The sequence below is a fragment of the Monocercomonoides exilis genome, assembly GCF_001643675.1.
Source record: "Monocercomonoides exilis strain PA203 chromosome Unknown scaffold13-1861174, whole genome shotgun sequence".
NCBI lineage: Eukaryota > Preaxostyla > Oxymonadida > Polymastigidae > Monocercomonoides > Monocercomonoides exilis.
Window position 1 is genome coordinate 71,484 of NW_027150558.1, and position 17,004 is coordinate 88,487.

Sequence of the window (17,004 nt, forward strand, 5' to 3'; positions counted from 1 at the left end):
ATTCAACTTGACTATTATTATAGGCCTAACCTTTCTCAAAAAGATTCCATCTTTGCTCGGGTGAACAGCAAAAATATGAGCACTCAATTGTGTTTTGTAAGAAATTTTTGAGTGTGCTAACACCCATATAATTTTTTAATAACGACCAACAGAATATTTGATCGTTATTCATCAAAAAATTCATAAATTGAAGAATATTTCTTTCATTGATTTTTCTCCCATGAAAGGATCTATTTTTCATTATAATGATTAATAAAAATTCAAGCAAAAATATAATCTCAATTCATAAAAAATTCATTAAGCTCTTTCAGATATTTAGCTCAAAAACCTATACAGATAAAAGTTTTGTTGACTCTCAATATTGGTATCACTTTCATTGATCCAAGAACAAAAGGAAATACTGTAACAGTTTTTCCTTTAATCAATCCCTATTTAATACACAGGTGGAGGAGATGGGACACATGGGACAAATTCTATGGTGTTCGGGACTTTCTTTTTGGTCTTCTCTTTTTGATTATCCCAAAAAGATGTATCATCAGCGTCTTTTGAGTTAAAAAAAAAAAAAAAAAAAAAAACAATCGATTTACAACTGGAAACAACAATTAACAAAACTTGATTTTGAATTTGCTTTGGTTGAACTCGTTTTGCTATCCATTTGAACAAATTTGTTATAATGGTTACAAAAAACTTGATCATTTAATAGAAATAATTAATTATGCAATGAAAATTTGACTTTTTTTCAATCAAACGAATTTTGCAAAAAAAAACCATACAACAATGAAATAAAAATTAAATCGAAGTGATTGAAATGCGAAATGCTTTTGTTTTTGAAAATAATTGTTTCTTTATCAAATAATCCTTCATTCCTTTTTTTGTTGATTGCCGACCCATCCATCTCCCAAACCACCTTCTCCTCCGAAGAACGCCAGATCCACCGCGAGTGTTCGAAATTCCCTCATTGCCTTCTGCGGCATCTTGCCGTTCCCCACCATCCTCCCGACATCTGCTATTCTGTTCCGCATTTCTCCGTATGCCTCTATAGGAATGTCTCTTCGCCTGGCTCCCACTTCAAGCAGCCTCCGCTCGAAAAGCGGCTCAGTCATCCGCCACAGCATCATCAGCATCTTCTGCAGCTCCCTCGTCTCCTCCTCTGTGTGCTTCATGATCGACACGATGATCCCCAGCTTCCCTGCCGCCACTCCAAACACCCCGCAGTCTCTGCACACACTCAGAAAGGCCTGCGGGCCAACGCCGGTTGAGTTGCGGAGGAGGAGCGAGTCGCGGAACATCCTCACCAGCACACGCTCCTCCAGCTTCGGGTCGATCACACGCACCAGCGAGCGGAACTCGTCGTACGAGAGAATGGCATTCGTCGACATCGCATTCGTCACCTGCGCGGCGAGCGCTAAGTCGATCTGCTTTCCTCCTACTCCTCTCCCGCCAAACAACGGCTGCCCTCTCATTCCGCCCCTTCCCTCCCGCCGGCGCATCATCTTGTCGCGGTAGGACGTGAAGGAGAGGATGTTGGAGAGCTTTGTGGCAACAAGGTTGTAGTTCTCCATGTAGATCAGAACAGCATGCTCCAGAATCTCATCCACATTCACAATACTTTGAAAGAAATAACAATAAAAAGGAAGAAGGAAAAAAAATAAAATAATATTAAAAAAATAAAAAATGATTGTGTTTGAAATAAAACCACACCCAGTTGTTCCAATCTCCTGTATTTTCGCCTTGATCTTCGTGATGGCCTCCGCTGGCATGTCTTTAAATGCCTGTGTGGCACACTCCATTGCGCGTGTGATGCTGATTGTCCAAATCTCGTCTGCCGTGTTGAGCGTGGGCAGTGCCAGCGCTGAGCCCTTTTCGAGGATGATGGCGAGGAGATACAAAGTGAAGTCCATCGCACCCGACGGAAGAGGATCAGAAAAGGAATACGGACTCGTCTCGTCACTGCGCAGCTCAGCAGCTATTGCCAATCTGATTGAAGAAGAAGAAGAAAGAAGAAAGAAGAAGAAGAAGAAGAAGAAGAAGAAGAAGAAGAAGGAAGAAGACAATAAAAATGAATAATAATTATGATACATTGATAATCATATAAATACATTTCATATAGAGGCAGACTTGTTTCTTTCAACATGGTCTCGATATTTGCCGATGTCAGTTGTGTCTGTTTCTGACAGGTTTGTCGACTCCATCTTGTTGAACTCGTCCAAAAGACTGAACTTTCCCTTCTTCTTCGGCTCGCCTGTCAAATCGGCTGTTCCATCAAGCAAGTCAATTCTTTCTCTCTCAGCCATCTTTCCCCTCTTGCCTCCCACTCCAAACAATCCCCCGTCATTTTCATCATCATCATCTTCTTCCTCCTCCTCCTCTTCCTCTTCTGAGTCGTCTCCTCTCTGTTGCATCTGCCCACCAGCCTCTTTCGCCTTCTCCCCTTCTTCAATTGCCGGCAATGCTCCTTCTCTCCCTTCTCCTCCCCTCTCACTCCTTCTGCTCCTCTCTTTCTTCACATTCACATCTCCCGACAAAACGCCCTCTTCGTCCTGCAGATGGAATGGCGTGAGCATCCCGCAAAGTCTCCCAAAGACCCTCACACGTGATGAATATCGTCCGTATTTGCGGACAGAGCCGATCAAGTCAATCACTCGCATCTCAGCAAGATTACGCAGGCCGTGCTGGAAGAGATAGTAGTCAAAGACAAACTGGCTGAAGTCAGTTCTCTTTCTGAACATTAAACAATGAACAATGAAAAAAAAATGTTTTTTGTTTTTTAATTCAAATAAAGATTCATGAATAATAATATTGTGATAACAAGCCTTGCATTCAGGTCATCTGCCCTGTCAGCCTCCATCTTGTCTGCGTAGATGCAATAGATCTCCTTCCTCAGAAACTGCAGCGTCGTCACTTTTGGGAAGAAGTCCTTCGACACCACAATGAGAGGGCGGAAGGAGACAGGCAGAAACACATCCCGTTCCTCTTCGAATCGGTCCTTCTCTTTCTTTTTGACTTTCTTGTCTTTCCCTCTTTTTCTGTGTCTGTGACTCTTCTTGTGGTGTTTTCCATGTTTTCCGTGCTTTCCATGTTTCCCCTTGGCAGATGAAGCGGAAGCAGAAGCAGGAGTCTGCTCAGCTGTCCCAGCAGCCCCTTCAGAAGGATAATGGTCCTTTGCGTCAAACAGTGCTGTCCCATCATCATCATCCTCACTGCCACTGTTGCTGTTGTTGCTTCTGCTGCCTCCCTCTGTGCTGCCTGTGGATGTGCCACTGCTGCTGTTGCTGTCACTCTCTGATGAATAATCGCTGCCACTTCTATCTCCTTCTGTGTGAATGCCTTGCTGTGCTGATGACATTCCAGACTCATCAGAAGAAGTGGCTGATGAATCTGACTCTTCGTTCGGCTGATACAAAACTGTTCCTGTGCGCGACAGCTTCAGCGTAGATGTTGGCTTCATTTTGAGCTTCTCTTTGTCTTCTGTCTGATTGTCTCCATCTCCATTCCTCGAACTTCTGTGTAAGCCATGTCTGTGCTTATGTTCGTGCCTGTGTCTTCTTTCCCTTCTCTCTCTCCTTCTCTTCTCTCTCTCCCTCTCCTTCTCCTCATTTTCTGCATCATCATCCTTCTGTGCAAACTCGATAAAGTTCCCTTCGCCAACTGCTCTGACCACATCATTCAGCCCCTGGATGGTCACAGTCGGAATCGAAAACGGTCTCTTTGAGTCGCCAAAGATGACCACACACGTCACAGCTGGCACAGTCGATGCAGCCAGCAGCTGGGCGATGTTGAACAGCTTCTCGAGAAACTGTGTGTAGACAGTGAAGACAGAGATGAGGGTGCCTGGCGGGACAGACGCCACAAGCGCTGCAGCTGTCGAGTCGATGCGCGGGGTGACTGAAAACGAGCTGGAGGCAGCGCGCTGCTGAGGAGGCACCACTTTCTCAGCCACACCTGCGATGAAGGTGTCGAGCACAGGCATGTTGTCGTTCAGCAGCTGCTCTTTCACGTCGCTGCTTGCAGCAGAAAGAGCTGTCGTGCCCTGTTTGACATCTGATGCTGCTGCATCCTTCCCTGGCTGGAACATCCCTTTCACCAGCTCCACTTTCTGCTTCGCCTGCTGCTGCTCCTCCGACAGCTGGATGAGCGTGTCTGGCGTGCTCAGATCCATCGTGAACACTTCCTTCTCCTTCTCCTTCTCTTTTCCTGCCTCGTTGCTTCCACCTGCTTTCTCTCCATTCTGGTTGCCTCCTCTCCTTCTGAACAGCCCAGCGTCGAGATTGCATTGCACCTCTTCGTCTTTCTCTTCCACCAGAATCTGCGGCACTGCAATCGGCAGTGTTGCCAGATTGATCGTCCGGATCATGTTCTGCGGGTCACCTGAGTTCTGTGCCTGTGAATTGGATGTGAATGAAAAGGAAAGAGTGTGTTTCAGAGGGTGAAGTGTTGGGGTGAGTGGGCGGACAGACGAATTGGATGAATCTGAGGAAGATGTGGAAGGTCGGAGAAGAGAAGTGGAATCTGCACCCGGTTTCGCAACTGCCTCTGCTTCTGAACTGGATTTTTGTTCAGCCTCGTTTCCTTTTGCATTTTCATTTGCTTTGTCTGTTTGCTCTGCTGATTTCGCTGTGCCTGAGGTGTTGTTGTCCCGAATGATCTCTTCTTCGTTGACTGAAATGGCGCCAAGCGAAGCAGAAGAAAGTGTTGATGTGAGTGGGCGTGGAGTCTGACTGCTACTTTTGACATTCGCACTTGTTTCAAAAGACACCGAAGATGACGAAGGTGTTCCTGCAAGCGGCTGGCGAGGTGCCATTTCTTTGGAAGCATTGTCAATTTGCTCTGTTTCTGCTGCTTCTGCAGCAGCTGCAGTGATTGCTGTGAACTCGTCGAGATCAACAAACTGACCAGGAAAGAATGTTGTGTGCAGTTTGATCTTCTCCCCTCCTTCTCCATCGCGCTCTTCCACCAGAAACTCGCAATCTCCTCGTCTCACAATCGCTGCCACTCCGCTCCTTCCCCCAGCTCCTCGTTCTGTTCCACCTGCTGCTGATGCCGCAGCTGCAGCTGCACGCAACATGGTTGTCCCACCTATTCCTGGTGCTAATTGCCCAACGCGTTGCAGACTGCTCTGTGCAAATCGGTTGACTCCAGCATCGATTGGACCATTGCTGCTTCCTCTGCCTGCGTCCCGGCTGTTTTCGCGAGAATGGCTGAAAGACATGGCCGTTCCCAGCAGACTCGAAGGATCGCTTTCGTCGCTGTCTTTTCCTGTTCTGTGCAGCTGCTGGGGTGATGCTGTGCGTGGAGAGAGGAGCTTATTCCCAGACAGCCCAACAACATTCGAAAATGGCGAGGACACGTTTGGCGCAGATGTGTTTCCTCCACCTCCAGATGATGACGAAGAGGAAGAGGAAGACGCAGCATCCATCCTTTCAATGGCCTTCAGCGAATTCGCCAGAACGCCCTGGAGTTTGGACACGTCCTGTTCCAACGCTGCCTTTTTCTCTTTTGCCTCGAAGAGCTCTCTCTCCCTCAGCGACAGCACACGCTGCATGTCCTGCATCTTCTCTGTCAGTGCTCTGTTCTGGTCACGCAGGGTTGTCTGGATCTCGTGCTGGTTCAGCTTCATCCGCAGCACCTCGCCGTTGTGGTTCTGCTCCATCACCGCCAGCCGCGTCTCGTACTCTGCCTGCATCTTTGTAATGTGGTTGTTCCGGTTGCTTGTCAGAATGCGCGAAAGTTCCTGTTAAAATGATCATAATGAGAGACAGAGGAGGGAAATGAATGAACGAACGAATGAATGAAAGCAAAAAATGTTCTCTTTGACATGCCTCAAACACAGTCACATAGAGAGACCACAGATGAGTCAGCAATCTTCCTCTTTCTGTGCAAGTCGATGTGACCTGCCTGATTACCTCCTGAAATGCCCTGCCGATGATCTTCTGGAGGCGGTGGTAGTATTCCTTCCTGTTCACCTTCTCTGTCTTCAGCCGGAGGATCTCGCAGTCCACCCACTTTTCGAGCAGCTCTGCCTCTTCGCGGGTGGAAGGAATGCGCTTTGCAGCTGTGGCGACGATCGACTGCCAGAGCTCGTTTGACTGCGATCGCCACGCAGACACCTCGCCTTCTGCCACCGCCGCCTGCATCGGAGACGCCGAGTCACTCACAACATTGCGCGATCCGCCAACGCCCAGCGAAGACGGGAGCGGAGTGCTGCCAAACGAAAAGCCCTGGCTGCTTCCATCTGCACCAGCTTCACCCGACCGGTCCATCAGCCCCATCCTTCCCATCTTGCTCATCCCGTCCCAGCGTGGAAGCTCTGCACCGTTTGTGATTGCAAGGTCAGCATCTGTCACTCCGCTGGCAGTTGCTGGTGATGGATGTCCACTTGTAATGGCAATACCGTTTCTGAAAGTAGTTGTCATATGATTCCATTCTCTCGCCTTCACTCTTTTTTCGCTCTGATTTTCATTTTCATCAGATTCTAAAGTGGATTCTTCTCTTTCGTCTTTTTTATTTGGCTTTCCTTGCTCGATTTTTTTGCTATTTCTGGATGGCTTTCCACCTAAGTTTTGTTGTTTTGACTTTGTATAAGGAGAAAAGGGAGGATGAGGAAGATCTGATAACCTAGTCGGTGGACCAAGCAATGATGAAGCACTAAATTTACTAAATGAAACGCTCGAACCGGAAAGTTTTGGGGCGTTTCTGTCTTGATAACTTCCTTTCCCCACGCTTTCCAAAGAGCGAAAAACAACATTCATTGGAGTTGAAAGTGATCCTTGAGTATAATTAGAAGGCTTCTGTTTAAAAGAAGGAGACATAGATCTCAAAGGAACGGGGGTTTGAGTTTTTGATTGGGATGAAGTGGTTGGGGTTTGTGTTTGTGATGGAGTCCCATGAAGTGGTTTTAGTCTAATTCGACCAAGAACGGAATCTTTGTCAGTATCAACTGGCATGAACTCTGGAGGAGTCATAGATTCTCGATTTTGTTTTGTTGGTGTCATGCTTTGCTGTAGAGTTCTCACCGATAAAGCAGGAGATTGAGCCTAAGTGAAAAAAAGCATAAAAATTAAATGAACAAATTAATAGCAAACTTAATACAAATTATAAAATGAAAAAAATATGGAATGCAAAAAACAAAAATATTAAACCTCTTTTAGGAGTTGCAACTGAAGAAAACGTAACACTGTTAAAATTTTGATTACTCGTCATTCAAAAAATAAACGAGCTCTTCGACTTTTTTAAAATGTGCTAAAAAATAAAGATGATTTTTTATGAAATATTACAGAATGTATAGTTTCCTTTAAATACAGAATTTCTTAAATAATATAAAAAACTTGTGATCTGAACCAGTTTAATAAATATATTCAAATATTCAACAATTAAATTTTGAAATAAAGACTGCTGCTTGCAACGCGAAATGAAATTAAGTTGAGAAAGGTTTGATTGCTATTAAATGTTGTAGCAACAAAAAGAAGAAACGATTACATTTATGGAGATGCAGATGAAAAGCGGAGCATCTTTGCGACTTCCAGCTGTCTAAGAAACTCAGAAAATGTTATTGGGCTTAAAAAGGAAAAATAAATGCTAAAGAAAAATTTATAGTGCAAACCTTGTTGTTGGATCAGCGGTTGAGCTTATGTCAACCATAAAATGATGAATATCGGCCTACAAGCAAACGCAAAGTTTCAAACTTTTCTCAAAAATATTTTTAAAAAAAACATACTTGTGTAATTTCTCGTGAAAATCTTCGTGACAAAATCAAAACGCATTGCTCAACGGACAATGTTCCAGAGTCTGAAAGCAAAAAGCAAATGAATAATTGTGAAAGCCAATATTAATTATATAAAAAAATGAAGTTAACAATACAGATAATTTATTTGCAAGTTGAACAAATATTATCATTTCATACCATCTGGATCATGCATCAGAAATTCAAATGTATTCAAAAGGCGAGTTGGCTCAGGTGAAAGAGGATTTTGTCTAACACGAACAAAAATATCGATTACATCTTCTATTGTGATTCTTCCATCTCCATCTATTGTTTAATTTGAAAATTTTAATAGAAGAATTATAAAATTATATAATAAATAAAATTCAGGGTTAACCAGAATCAATTTCCCAAATCATCTTTTCTAATTGCTCCTAAATAATAAAAGATATTTCGTAGAATTATTACGATCACATATAAAAGAAAAATACCTTTGTAGTTGGCTTTCCAAGTTTGTTTATTGTTTGAAGAAGGTCCGAAGCTCCAAGGGATCCACTTTTGGTGGCATCCAACTTTTTAAATACATTTTTAAGTAATACAAGCTCGCTTGCGTCCTTTTGAATTGAATACTTTATGAGACAATAAAAATGTAATAATCAACAAACCATGAAGAAACTTAAGGGTTTGACAGGAAACTTGGATTATATAAGTATTTATTTCTCATTAAAAAGGAATGAATTTATTAACATTATTCAGTGGATTTGCGATGCATTGTATTCATTTAAAAAAAAGAGAGAGAAAATCTATTTATTTGCAGTTCATTTCTATTAAAGCAAAAAAAAATAACTTCATTTGAAATGAAAAACTCAAGTAAATCAGTTCCCTGTTGTTCTCAAACACTCTCTTTCCCAAAAAATCCAATCTCATTACAATTTTTACTTTCAAATGTCTTTTGGTTCTCTTTTGAATGGATTTTCTTCTTTTTTAAATATCCTCGTAGTTTTTCGCAAGCATTGTTGCCTTTGTTAAAAATCGTCTTCCAACACAATCTCTTTCTGCTTTTTTTTTTCAGCACTTCACTTTTGATAATTGTGGAAAACGTGTTTAATTCAGCAAAACTTATCCAAATCCAGTTTCGTTTCAAGAATAAAAATAAGTTGTAAGATAATCTTCGATATGATTGATGAAATGTTGCAGATGAGAAGAAAGAAGAAATGGATGCTCCTTTTCATTGTAACATTCAACATTGCGTAACTGTTCAATTGCACTTCGCTCATTTTTTTTTCCATCTGTTGAATTTCTTTGTCTCTTTTTATTATCTTTGCTTTCATTCCAAAGAACTTTATAGCTCTTTTTGCTTTCTCATTAATATCTTCCATTAAATCAGCAGTGTCATAATTTTCTTCACTTCTTTTCAGAATGAGAATTCAAATTTTGAAATCAATTGTTTATTTCATTGACTTAGTTATTAATTCTCTTTGTTTTCCTCTTTATTCGATTCTGAAGATGTTTTTTCATCAGCTTTGATTGCATCTGGTGTAGCAGAAGGTGCATTTGCTTCGTTTGCAACATGACTATCAGAACTGGACGAATCTGATGATGAAGCTGATGAAATTGGTATTTTTTCTGTTTCTTTTGCTGAAGCTGCTGATGAAACAGCACTTTTCTCCTGATGTATTGTGGAAGACGATGAAGAATGAGAGCTTTTCTTTGAAAAAGGAATTAGATCGCTTTGTGAGAACATCAGAAATGATTCGGGTTTTACTGCTTTTTTAGCTTCATCTTCTGAATTATTGCTTTTTATCGTATTAAATTCATCGACAATCTTCTTCCACTTCTTCATTTCAGCCTCTTCGCTTTCGCTAATTCTTTTCCATGTTGCCTCTCCTTCATTGCCATGCAACACCTTCATCTCCTCAATGACACATGGCAACACAAATGGCGGTTGAATTGGGCTGCTCTTCAGCGCAGTCAGCACTTTCTCTCCTTTGTCATTCGGAGATGCTTCTAACAAGCAATACAAAAGAGTTTTTATCACTCGAATGTCATTTGATATTTCTTCGTTGTTTAACAAACTGTCAACACTTTCAGATAAAGATGAAGTGAATGGTTGAATGTCAGATGCATTTTCATTGCCTTTTGGAGTTCCATTGACACTTGCATGTAAGCCAATGGAGATATTTTCTTTGTTCTTCCTTTGTGAAGCTACAACACACAACTCCTTCATCAGCACATCTGAATCACCGACAATCTCTTCCAAATGAATGTTCTCGTAATTTTCTGGTCGGATCTTCCTCAGCAGCTTTGTGAAGCATCGGCAGACTAATTGAGACACTGTTTCGGCATCTGTGTTTTTGTCAGCCATCGAAGGAAGCAGAATGAACGAAGAAAGCTGAGATGATATGTCTGTTAATGAAAATGAAGAAGGCAAAGAAGAAGAAGATGATGATGATGATGATGATGAAGGTGATGATGAATCCTTTTCAGATTTCTCATTTGTTGAAACAGAAAGACTGCTTGTTTTTCTCTCTTTATTCAACAATGAATTGCATCTTATTGGTAGTTTGAGCTGTTTCTGCTGCTGCTTCTCATCCTTATCTCCAAAGACAACATTCTCCATAGCTGCCAGAAGTGTTCTAAGTGACCGTGTGAGATGGGCGCAGTCAATGACGTGGATGGCTGTGTTGTTGAGCAGCTTCAGGAACGAGCCAGCCTCTTGATTCAACTGGGCAATCGATTTAGACAGCAACGCCATGAGCAACGTGTGTGTGCAATGTCGCGTCGCCTCCAAAGACAACTTTGAGCTGCGTGCTTTTGAAGTGAAGGTGATCGAGATGGAGTTGATGGCATAGCGCAGAAGACGCAGAAATGGATCGTTGGTGTGAAATCCAGCGGAAGAAGAAGAAGAAGAAGAAGAAGAATAAGAAGAAGACAATGATGATGATGATGATGATGATGAACTGCCATCAGAAGACATGAATGAAGCAGACTTTGACAATGAATCGATGCTTTCTTCATCCAAAACAGAAACAAGCGAGCGAAAGTGAGAAGCCAACACGATTGCCAATGCAGAGCTTGCTTCATCCAAACCGTCGTCTTCTGTCATCTGCAAGACAACACTGTATTTCTTGTGGAACTTCATGGCACGCTGCACATCGCAGCTGAATTTCAATGAAAACGAGATAGAAGAAGAAGGAATGGACGCCTTGGATGCAATAAATGAAGTGATTGCGGCAGAAGAAGCAAAAAAGTCTGGTGGGAAAAAGATGAGAAGCGCATTTGCCAGCCACGTTGAGGCATTCCATGTGTTTTCGAAGGTGTCGTCTGGAAATGTTGTGAAAGACGAGTCCAAAGACGGTGTGGGAAACAATTTTGTGAATGAAATGGAAGAAGCAGAAAAAGATAACGAAGAGCTCCTTTGAAGTGAAATAGACGAAGACAAAGAGGAGGATGAAGATGATGATAAAGTTGATGATGTTGTTGAAGAAGTTGATGATGATGACGACGACGACAGCAAAGAAACAAGAGCAGCAGCTGAACGAGAGGGTCCAGCAGACGATGAGGCAGTTGAAGGCATTCCAGCGTGTGCAATGTGGAAGTATGGCGATGGCTGTGTTCCGATTGCAGCCTCCATCGCCTGCTGTGAGTTCATCGAAGATGATGATGATGAAGCGTTTTGGTTGGTCAGAGCAGGCAGCAGGAATCCACTCGATGCAGAGGCAGAAATGGGGCTGCTGAGAATGCGAGGTGGCTGAGAGAGTGTCCTTTTTGTGGAAGGCGGCAGCACTGGCGCTGGGACAGAAGAGGCATTTGTGGGTAGCAGATTCAGAAACGAGGCTGTGTCTATTTGTGATGATGATGATGATGATGATGACAGCAGTTGAGGCTGAAGTGCAGAGTAATGATGAGGTTTTAGCAGAGAAAGTGGGTTGAAAGTGCGCTGGTTGTTGTTCATCAAGTCAGACGAAGATTGAGTCGAAGGCTGTTTTGGAGGAATCTTCAGCGGAGGGAAAGGAGAGGGTGTGTGTGCAACAGGAATCGTCTGGAGTGGATCAGGATGTTCGTGTTGTGTCAGAAATTGCAGTGCAGACGGCGGAATTGGCAGCTGAAGCGAAGCCAAATGGGACGGCAGCATCTGCCTTCGCTGCAGCGCCTCTGCTTCCATCTCTTTTCTGTTTGACTCGTCGTTCAAAATACGCAGAGCTTCTGTGTGGAATGTCTGGGCACGCTGTTTTGTCTGTGTGTCTCTGTCGTTTGCGAGCGGAACGATACACAAAAGGCACTCCCGCAAGTTCTTCAAATACTCCATCTTCAGTTCAGAATTGGATGAGATAGAAAGAGAATGCGTTTGGCTACTGCTGCTGCTGCTGTTATTGTTGACACTGCTGTTGATGCTGTCTGGTTGAGAAGAGTCGCCAGTTTTTTGTGCTGTGTTTAAAGAAGCCATCTGTGCATTTATCCAACCCAGCACTTCTTTTCGTCCGTTGACCCCTTCTCTTTTCAGAGCTACCGGCAAAAAGCGCATCAGCTTCACGAAGTTGCATTGGAGTGCCCATTCGTCGAGCGCTTGGAGTGCTGCCTCTCTCACACGCGTGTTGCTGTCGTTCAGCAGCTGCAGAAGAGGAGGCACAACAACTTTGGCATACAAAGCTATCTCATTCCCAACATTCTGTGCCAGCCGCGCAGACATCTTTGCACACTCTTGCACAAATATTCGGTTGCTGTCTGTCAGCCAACGAGTCATCTCTGCCATAAATTCTGCCAATCCATCTACGCTACACCGCTTTTGTGTTGATTCAATCACTTTTGTTGCTTCTTCCAGCGCTTTTCTCCTTTCGTACCATTTTGCAGAGTTCATTCCAGGAATCAAACGGTTAAGTTCTTTGCCAATCTCAACTTTGCCAGCAAAAGCAACTGAAGATGCAGCCAAAGGTGCTGACGATGAAGTGAGCGGAGCTGAAGCAGATGAAGATGAGCCGCTGTAAATAGAGCTGTTTGCTTGTTGAGTTTGATTCGCACTTTTCTCTGTCCCATCTGAATGAAGCATTTCACTTTTATCTTTTTCCAACCCTGGTTTCAAATCTGATTTTTCAGATGGCTCTGAAGATGAAAGTGGAGAAACAGATGTGCTCTTCTGAGATACAGGAGAAAGGGAGCTTGGATGTTGATGTGCATTTATGGATGATGTGTCTGAGGAAGAAGATGGAAGAGAAGAGAGAGAAACACCAGAAGATGATTGAACTGATGCTGAAGGCGCTTGCGATGAAGATGCAGAGGAGCCACTCCGCTCAGCTGCGCTTGCTTCGTCCAGACACTTTCTGACCAGCGCAGTTCGAACGGGTGTCAACCGTGTTATCTTCGACTCAATCAAATCTCTTCCAAAGAAGGAGCCAAGCACGCCCAAGCACTTCGCAGCGCTTTCTCTCACTTTCCCATCGCCATCGTCGTTCACCGTCTTCACCATCGCTTCCACCATTTCTCTTTCTCCTTCCTCGCTTAAGTTCTTCAGGTGTCCTGTTGCCTCGTCTTTCAGCTTCGGAACAAGCTCAGCAAAAAGTCTGGTTATTTCTAATTTTTGCTCTTTCACTTTTGAAGCAGACAAGACTGACGATGCCTCAGTCACTAATTCATCAGCAGAAATGCAAAATTGACACAGAGATATGCACAGCTCTTTAACAGCTGTTATCAAATTCGTTTTTTTCTCCTTCAATTTGTCCAGCAAAACAGGAAGGATGGCTTTGCCCCAGTTCCCATTGGCGTATCCTTTCCTGAGTGACAAAGCAAGTTTTGTAAAGACGTTGACCACAGAGCACACAACAGCCACGTTTGTGTCATTCAGCCCATTTCGCAGCGTCTGGAGCAGTTCTTTGTAGTCTCCTTGTGCCAAATGGGGAACAGAACACATCTCAGCCACTTGATCGAAAGCTGCCTTTCGCAAGTTCCATTTTGGATTGTGAGCTTCTTTGTGGATGTCAAACTGTTTGGTGACAAGGCGAGGCAATACCTCAACCGGAGACACAACATCATAAAGATCAGCTCCTGCTGCAGATGATGGTTTGGCAGAAGATCCCTTTTGCGAAGGTGTTGAGGATGATGATGCCTCTTCATCGGAACCCACCAATGAAGATGATTGAGCAACCTGTGACCTGAGTTGACGCTTTGGAATTGGACGCTCTTTATCTGTCTTTTCATAAGCTTCCTCTAGCTCCTTCATTTGTTGCGGTTTTATTGGTTTTAGCATTGCTTTTGCCCCATCTCCAAGCCATTTAAGGAGTTCAACTCCCAAAAGAATTGCTTCTTTTCTAACTTCTCCGTTTCGATTATCCAGAATTCCACTTGTGCATAGGACTTTGACAATATCATCCGGAGGTATTACTGATGGCCCAAAAGTGCTATTTAAAAGAAAACCAAATATCTCAAAAATTTTGAAAGAGAGAATTTATCACACTTCAAAGCTTCGGCAAGGAAATTCAAAGAAGATATACTGAATTTCACAGCTTTTTCAACTGCCCTTGAGCATATCTCGTGCAATACGAATTCTGTTTGCCCATGAAATAGGGATTCAAGAAGGATTTCTGCCGTTTTTCGTTTTACTGGTGGCCTTCCGTTACTAAAACCTGTTTTGATAACTTTAGGGATAATTTCTTGAAAGTTAAGTTTTGATGGATCTGGGCAGCACGTTATAAGAGTAAAAACGCAGTCTAATGCTGACTGTTGAGCAGCTGCAAATGTTTCACCTGAAATTGATGGCATCAATTCAACTGTTTTTCATAAACGTTGAATAATGCATTTGACAACAATATCATAAGTATTAAACATTCAAAATAAGACAGACAGATTGATTCTAAATCTGGTAAAGAAGTAATATTTATTCCTCTTTCGTTTATTTCTTCATAAAGATCTTTTCGAATTTTCCAATTTTTTGACGAAATACGCTCAACAAAATTTAAGGTGTCTCTAGCATTTTTAATATCCTTATCAATTTCGTTGTCCGCTTGTTCAGGAATTCCATTCATTCATTCAAAATACAAAAAATAAATATGGGTAAATTTTTGAAATAATAATTTTCATCGCAAAAGTTCTGAAATTCTAATATTACAAATCATGTAAATGTCCTTACCTTTTCTTGTATCAACTGCTCCAAAACTAGATTTGGAAAAAAGTCTTCATTATTAGCTGGAGACAAATATCAAACACTTTCGTTTGTTAATAATTTAGTGGGGAAAAAATGGTGACAATAATTTAGGAATGGTAAAATAACTGAGAATTGAATAAAGAGATAACGAGAGAAAGAGAAGTCTCATATTTGTCTTGAATTGGTATTATCATTCGATTAAGGAAGAGTTTTAGCAAGCTCTTCAAGATAAAAAGCACACTGAAATGAATTCTCTCGAAATAAAATCTTAATAAAAACATATTTCATATAGAAATAAGCATTCACTAAAATGATGCAATAACTTTCCTCATTGTTTAATTGTATTTGAAATATCCTGTTTGTTTTATTGAAATAAAGCATTCTCAATCAACAATTGTATCATCATCTGTCTAATCTGCTTATACGAGTAATTTCTTGTTTGAAAAATGAATTAATTATAATGTTTTTGATTTTTTCACACAATTTTCTTGACTCGATGAATCTTCAAAAAATGTGATACAAAAAGAAATCTGTTTGAAAGAATTATTATTGATATCCATTCAAAATGCATTTGCAACATCTGTTATATTTCGCTGCATGCTTCGAATCCATCGAACATGAAAATATCGTTCTTTTTTCAAAAACTTTTAAACCTGCTTCCAATGACCAAAAAATTAAAGTTCTTCAGGCAAGGTTGAAAACAAAATCAGTGCTGTCTTGTTCATAGAAAAACATTCATTTAACTTTTCATCTTATATCACTTGTATTATTCTGCTTCTTTGCGAGAGGGAAAGAATTAGAAACAAAAATGCATTTTAAAAAAAAATATTAAAAAGCATTAATTGCATTTTGTTGAACAAAGAAGATGCAATATGCAAAAAAACAGGAGAATAAATAAAAATGAAAGTGTGAGGAGAATGACAATAAATTCCACAAAAAGAAGAGAAAGACAGAGATGTTGATATTTTTAGTCAAAGGTCAGGTTTATTTAAACAATTGCAATTTCATCCATTTCTCTTCGAAACGAAACATTCCAATGCATTGCCTCAATCTTTTTCTAAGTTATCTTCTAATATATTTCATTTCATGTTTTATTATTTGAAAGATTCTTTGAACGAATGAAGTTCTTTAAATTAAATATCTTGCAAAATAAATGGTGATACTACGAAATCATGAAAGTCTACTGGTGAATAAATCGAAAATTGTTTAGAAAAATGTATTATAATTGATGTTCAACTTGAAGCTATCATTTCCTTCATTAAGATACAAGACATTTTCCTCTTTAGCATGATTCTAATTTTCAATTTCAACTGTTAATGTTTATCTTTTTTCGTAGACAAATAATTGCATCACACAAAAAATGAAAGATAATCTTTTAGAATTTTTTCTTTAACAACTGAAAAATTTAAAATATTTTATTATCTGTTTTTGAAAAGAAAAGAAAGGAAAATTCGCTTATCAATAATTGTTTATTCAATTCATTCTTTTTTTGTGAATTGGTTAAAAATTGAACTTTAACAAACATGATTAAATTTTAAAGAAAATATGTAAATTTTTCTAAAGATTTAACTAATTGAATAATAAATGAAATATATACGTTTTGAAAAGGAAATACGAATAAATGAATGAATAAAAAATATGAAATTTCAAATGATATCTTTATGAAATTAAAATATGTACGCAGTGTTCTATCAACATGCTCCATTAATTCACAAACACGACGTGCAGGGAATTTAAAGCATGAAGTTATTATCACTGTGCATAATATGTAATATTACTTCTTGGCAAATGGAACGACCAAATTTTCACAATGAAAAAACGGTAACTAAATTTTGCCTTTTCGATAAATTAATTTCTTTTCAGCATACAATAATTTTGAATTCACATAAATACATGAATACATTCTTCAATAAAAATGTTTGAAAAGCAGTCTAAATTTTATAACATCGATAACACATTCAAAATAATCAAGGATCATGAGTATTTCATTTATTAAAAAAGTATTCTTTTTTAGGAAGTGTAAAACGAAAAAAATAAGCCATAATTTAAAAAACACTGTTTGAAATTATGTTTGATTATATAAAAAAATAAATTTAAAAAGTTTACTATATGGTGATGAAATGTAGTTGTTTTTGTTAATGTTCTTGAATTCACAAATTTCAAAAAATAG

General features: G+C 40.5%; 3 protein-coding genes across 3 annotated transcripts; all 3 read right to left on the reverse strand.

The window, feature by feature from the left end:
• Positions 1-716: 716 nt before the first annotated feature.
• On the reverse strand, positions 717-6,992 carry MONOS_11346 (uncharacterized protein; the record flags this gene model as incomplete). Its single annotated transcript, XM_067863869.1, has 5 exons — positions 717-1,608; positions 1,702-1,977; positions 2,119-2,721; positions 2,814-5,731; positions 5,820-6,992. The coding sequence occupies 5 exons, from the start codon at positions 6,990-6,992 to the stop codon at positions 861-863; spliced, it is 5,718 nt and encodes a 1,905-aa protein (XP_067730596.1). The 3' UTR covers positions 717-860.
• Positions 6,993-7,333: 341 nt separating this feature from the next.
• MONOS_11347 (uncharacterized protein) lies at positions 7,334-8,367 on the reverse strand. Its single transcript, XM_067863870.1, has 6 exons — positions 8,191-8,367; positions 8,097-8,133; positions 7,901-8,026; positions 7,715-7,785; positions 7,601-7,656; positions 7,334-7,554 (listed from the first exon to the last, which is right to left on the reverse strand). The coding sequence occupies exons 2-6, from the start codon at positions 8,116-8,118 to the stop codon at positions 7,479-7,481; spliced, it is 351 nt and encodes a 116-aa protein (XP_067730597.1). The 5' UTR covers positions 8,119-8,133; positions 8,191-8,367; the 3' UTR covers positions 7,334-7,478.
• A 138-nt stretch (positions 8,368-8,505) lies between these two features.
• MONOS_11348 (putative cytoskeleton-associated protein 5) lies at positions 8,506-14,452 on the reverse strand (the record flags this gene model as incomplete). Its single annotated transcript, XM_067863871.1, has 2 exons — positions 8,506-14,091; positions 14,148-14,452. 2 exons carry the CDS (start codon positions 14,450-14,452, stop codon positions 9,168-9,170), a joined length of 5,229 nt encoding a protein of 1,742 aa, XP_067730598.1. The 3' UTR covers positions 8,506-9,167.
• Between the last annotated feature and the right edge of the window lie 2,552 nt (positions 14,453-17,004).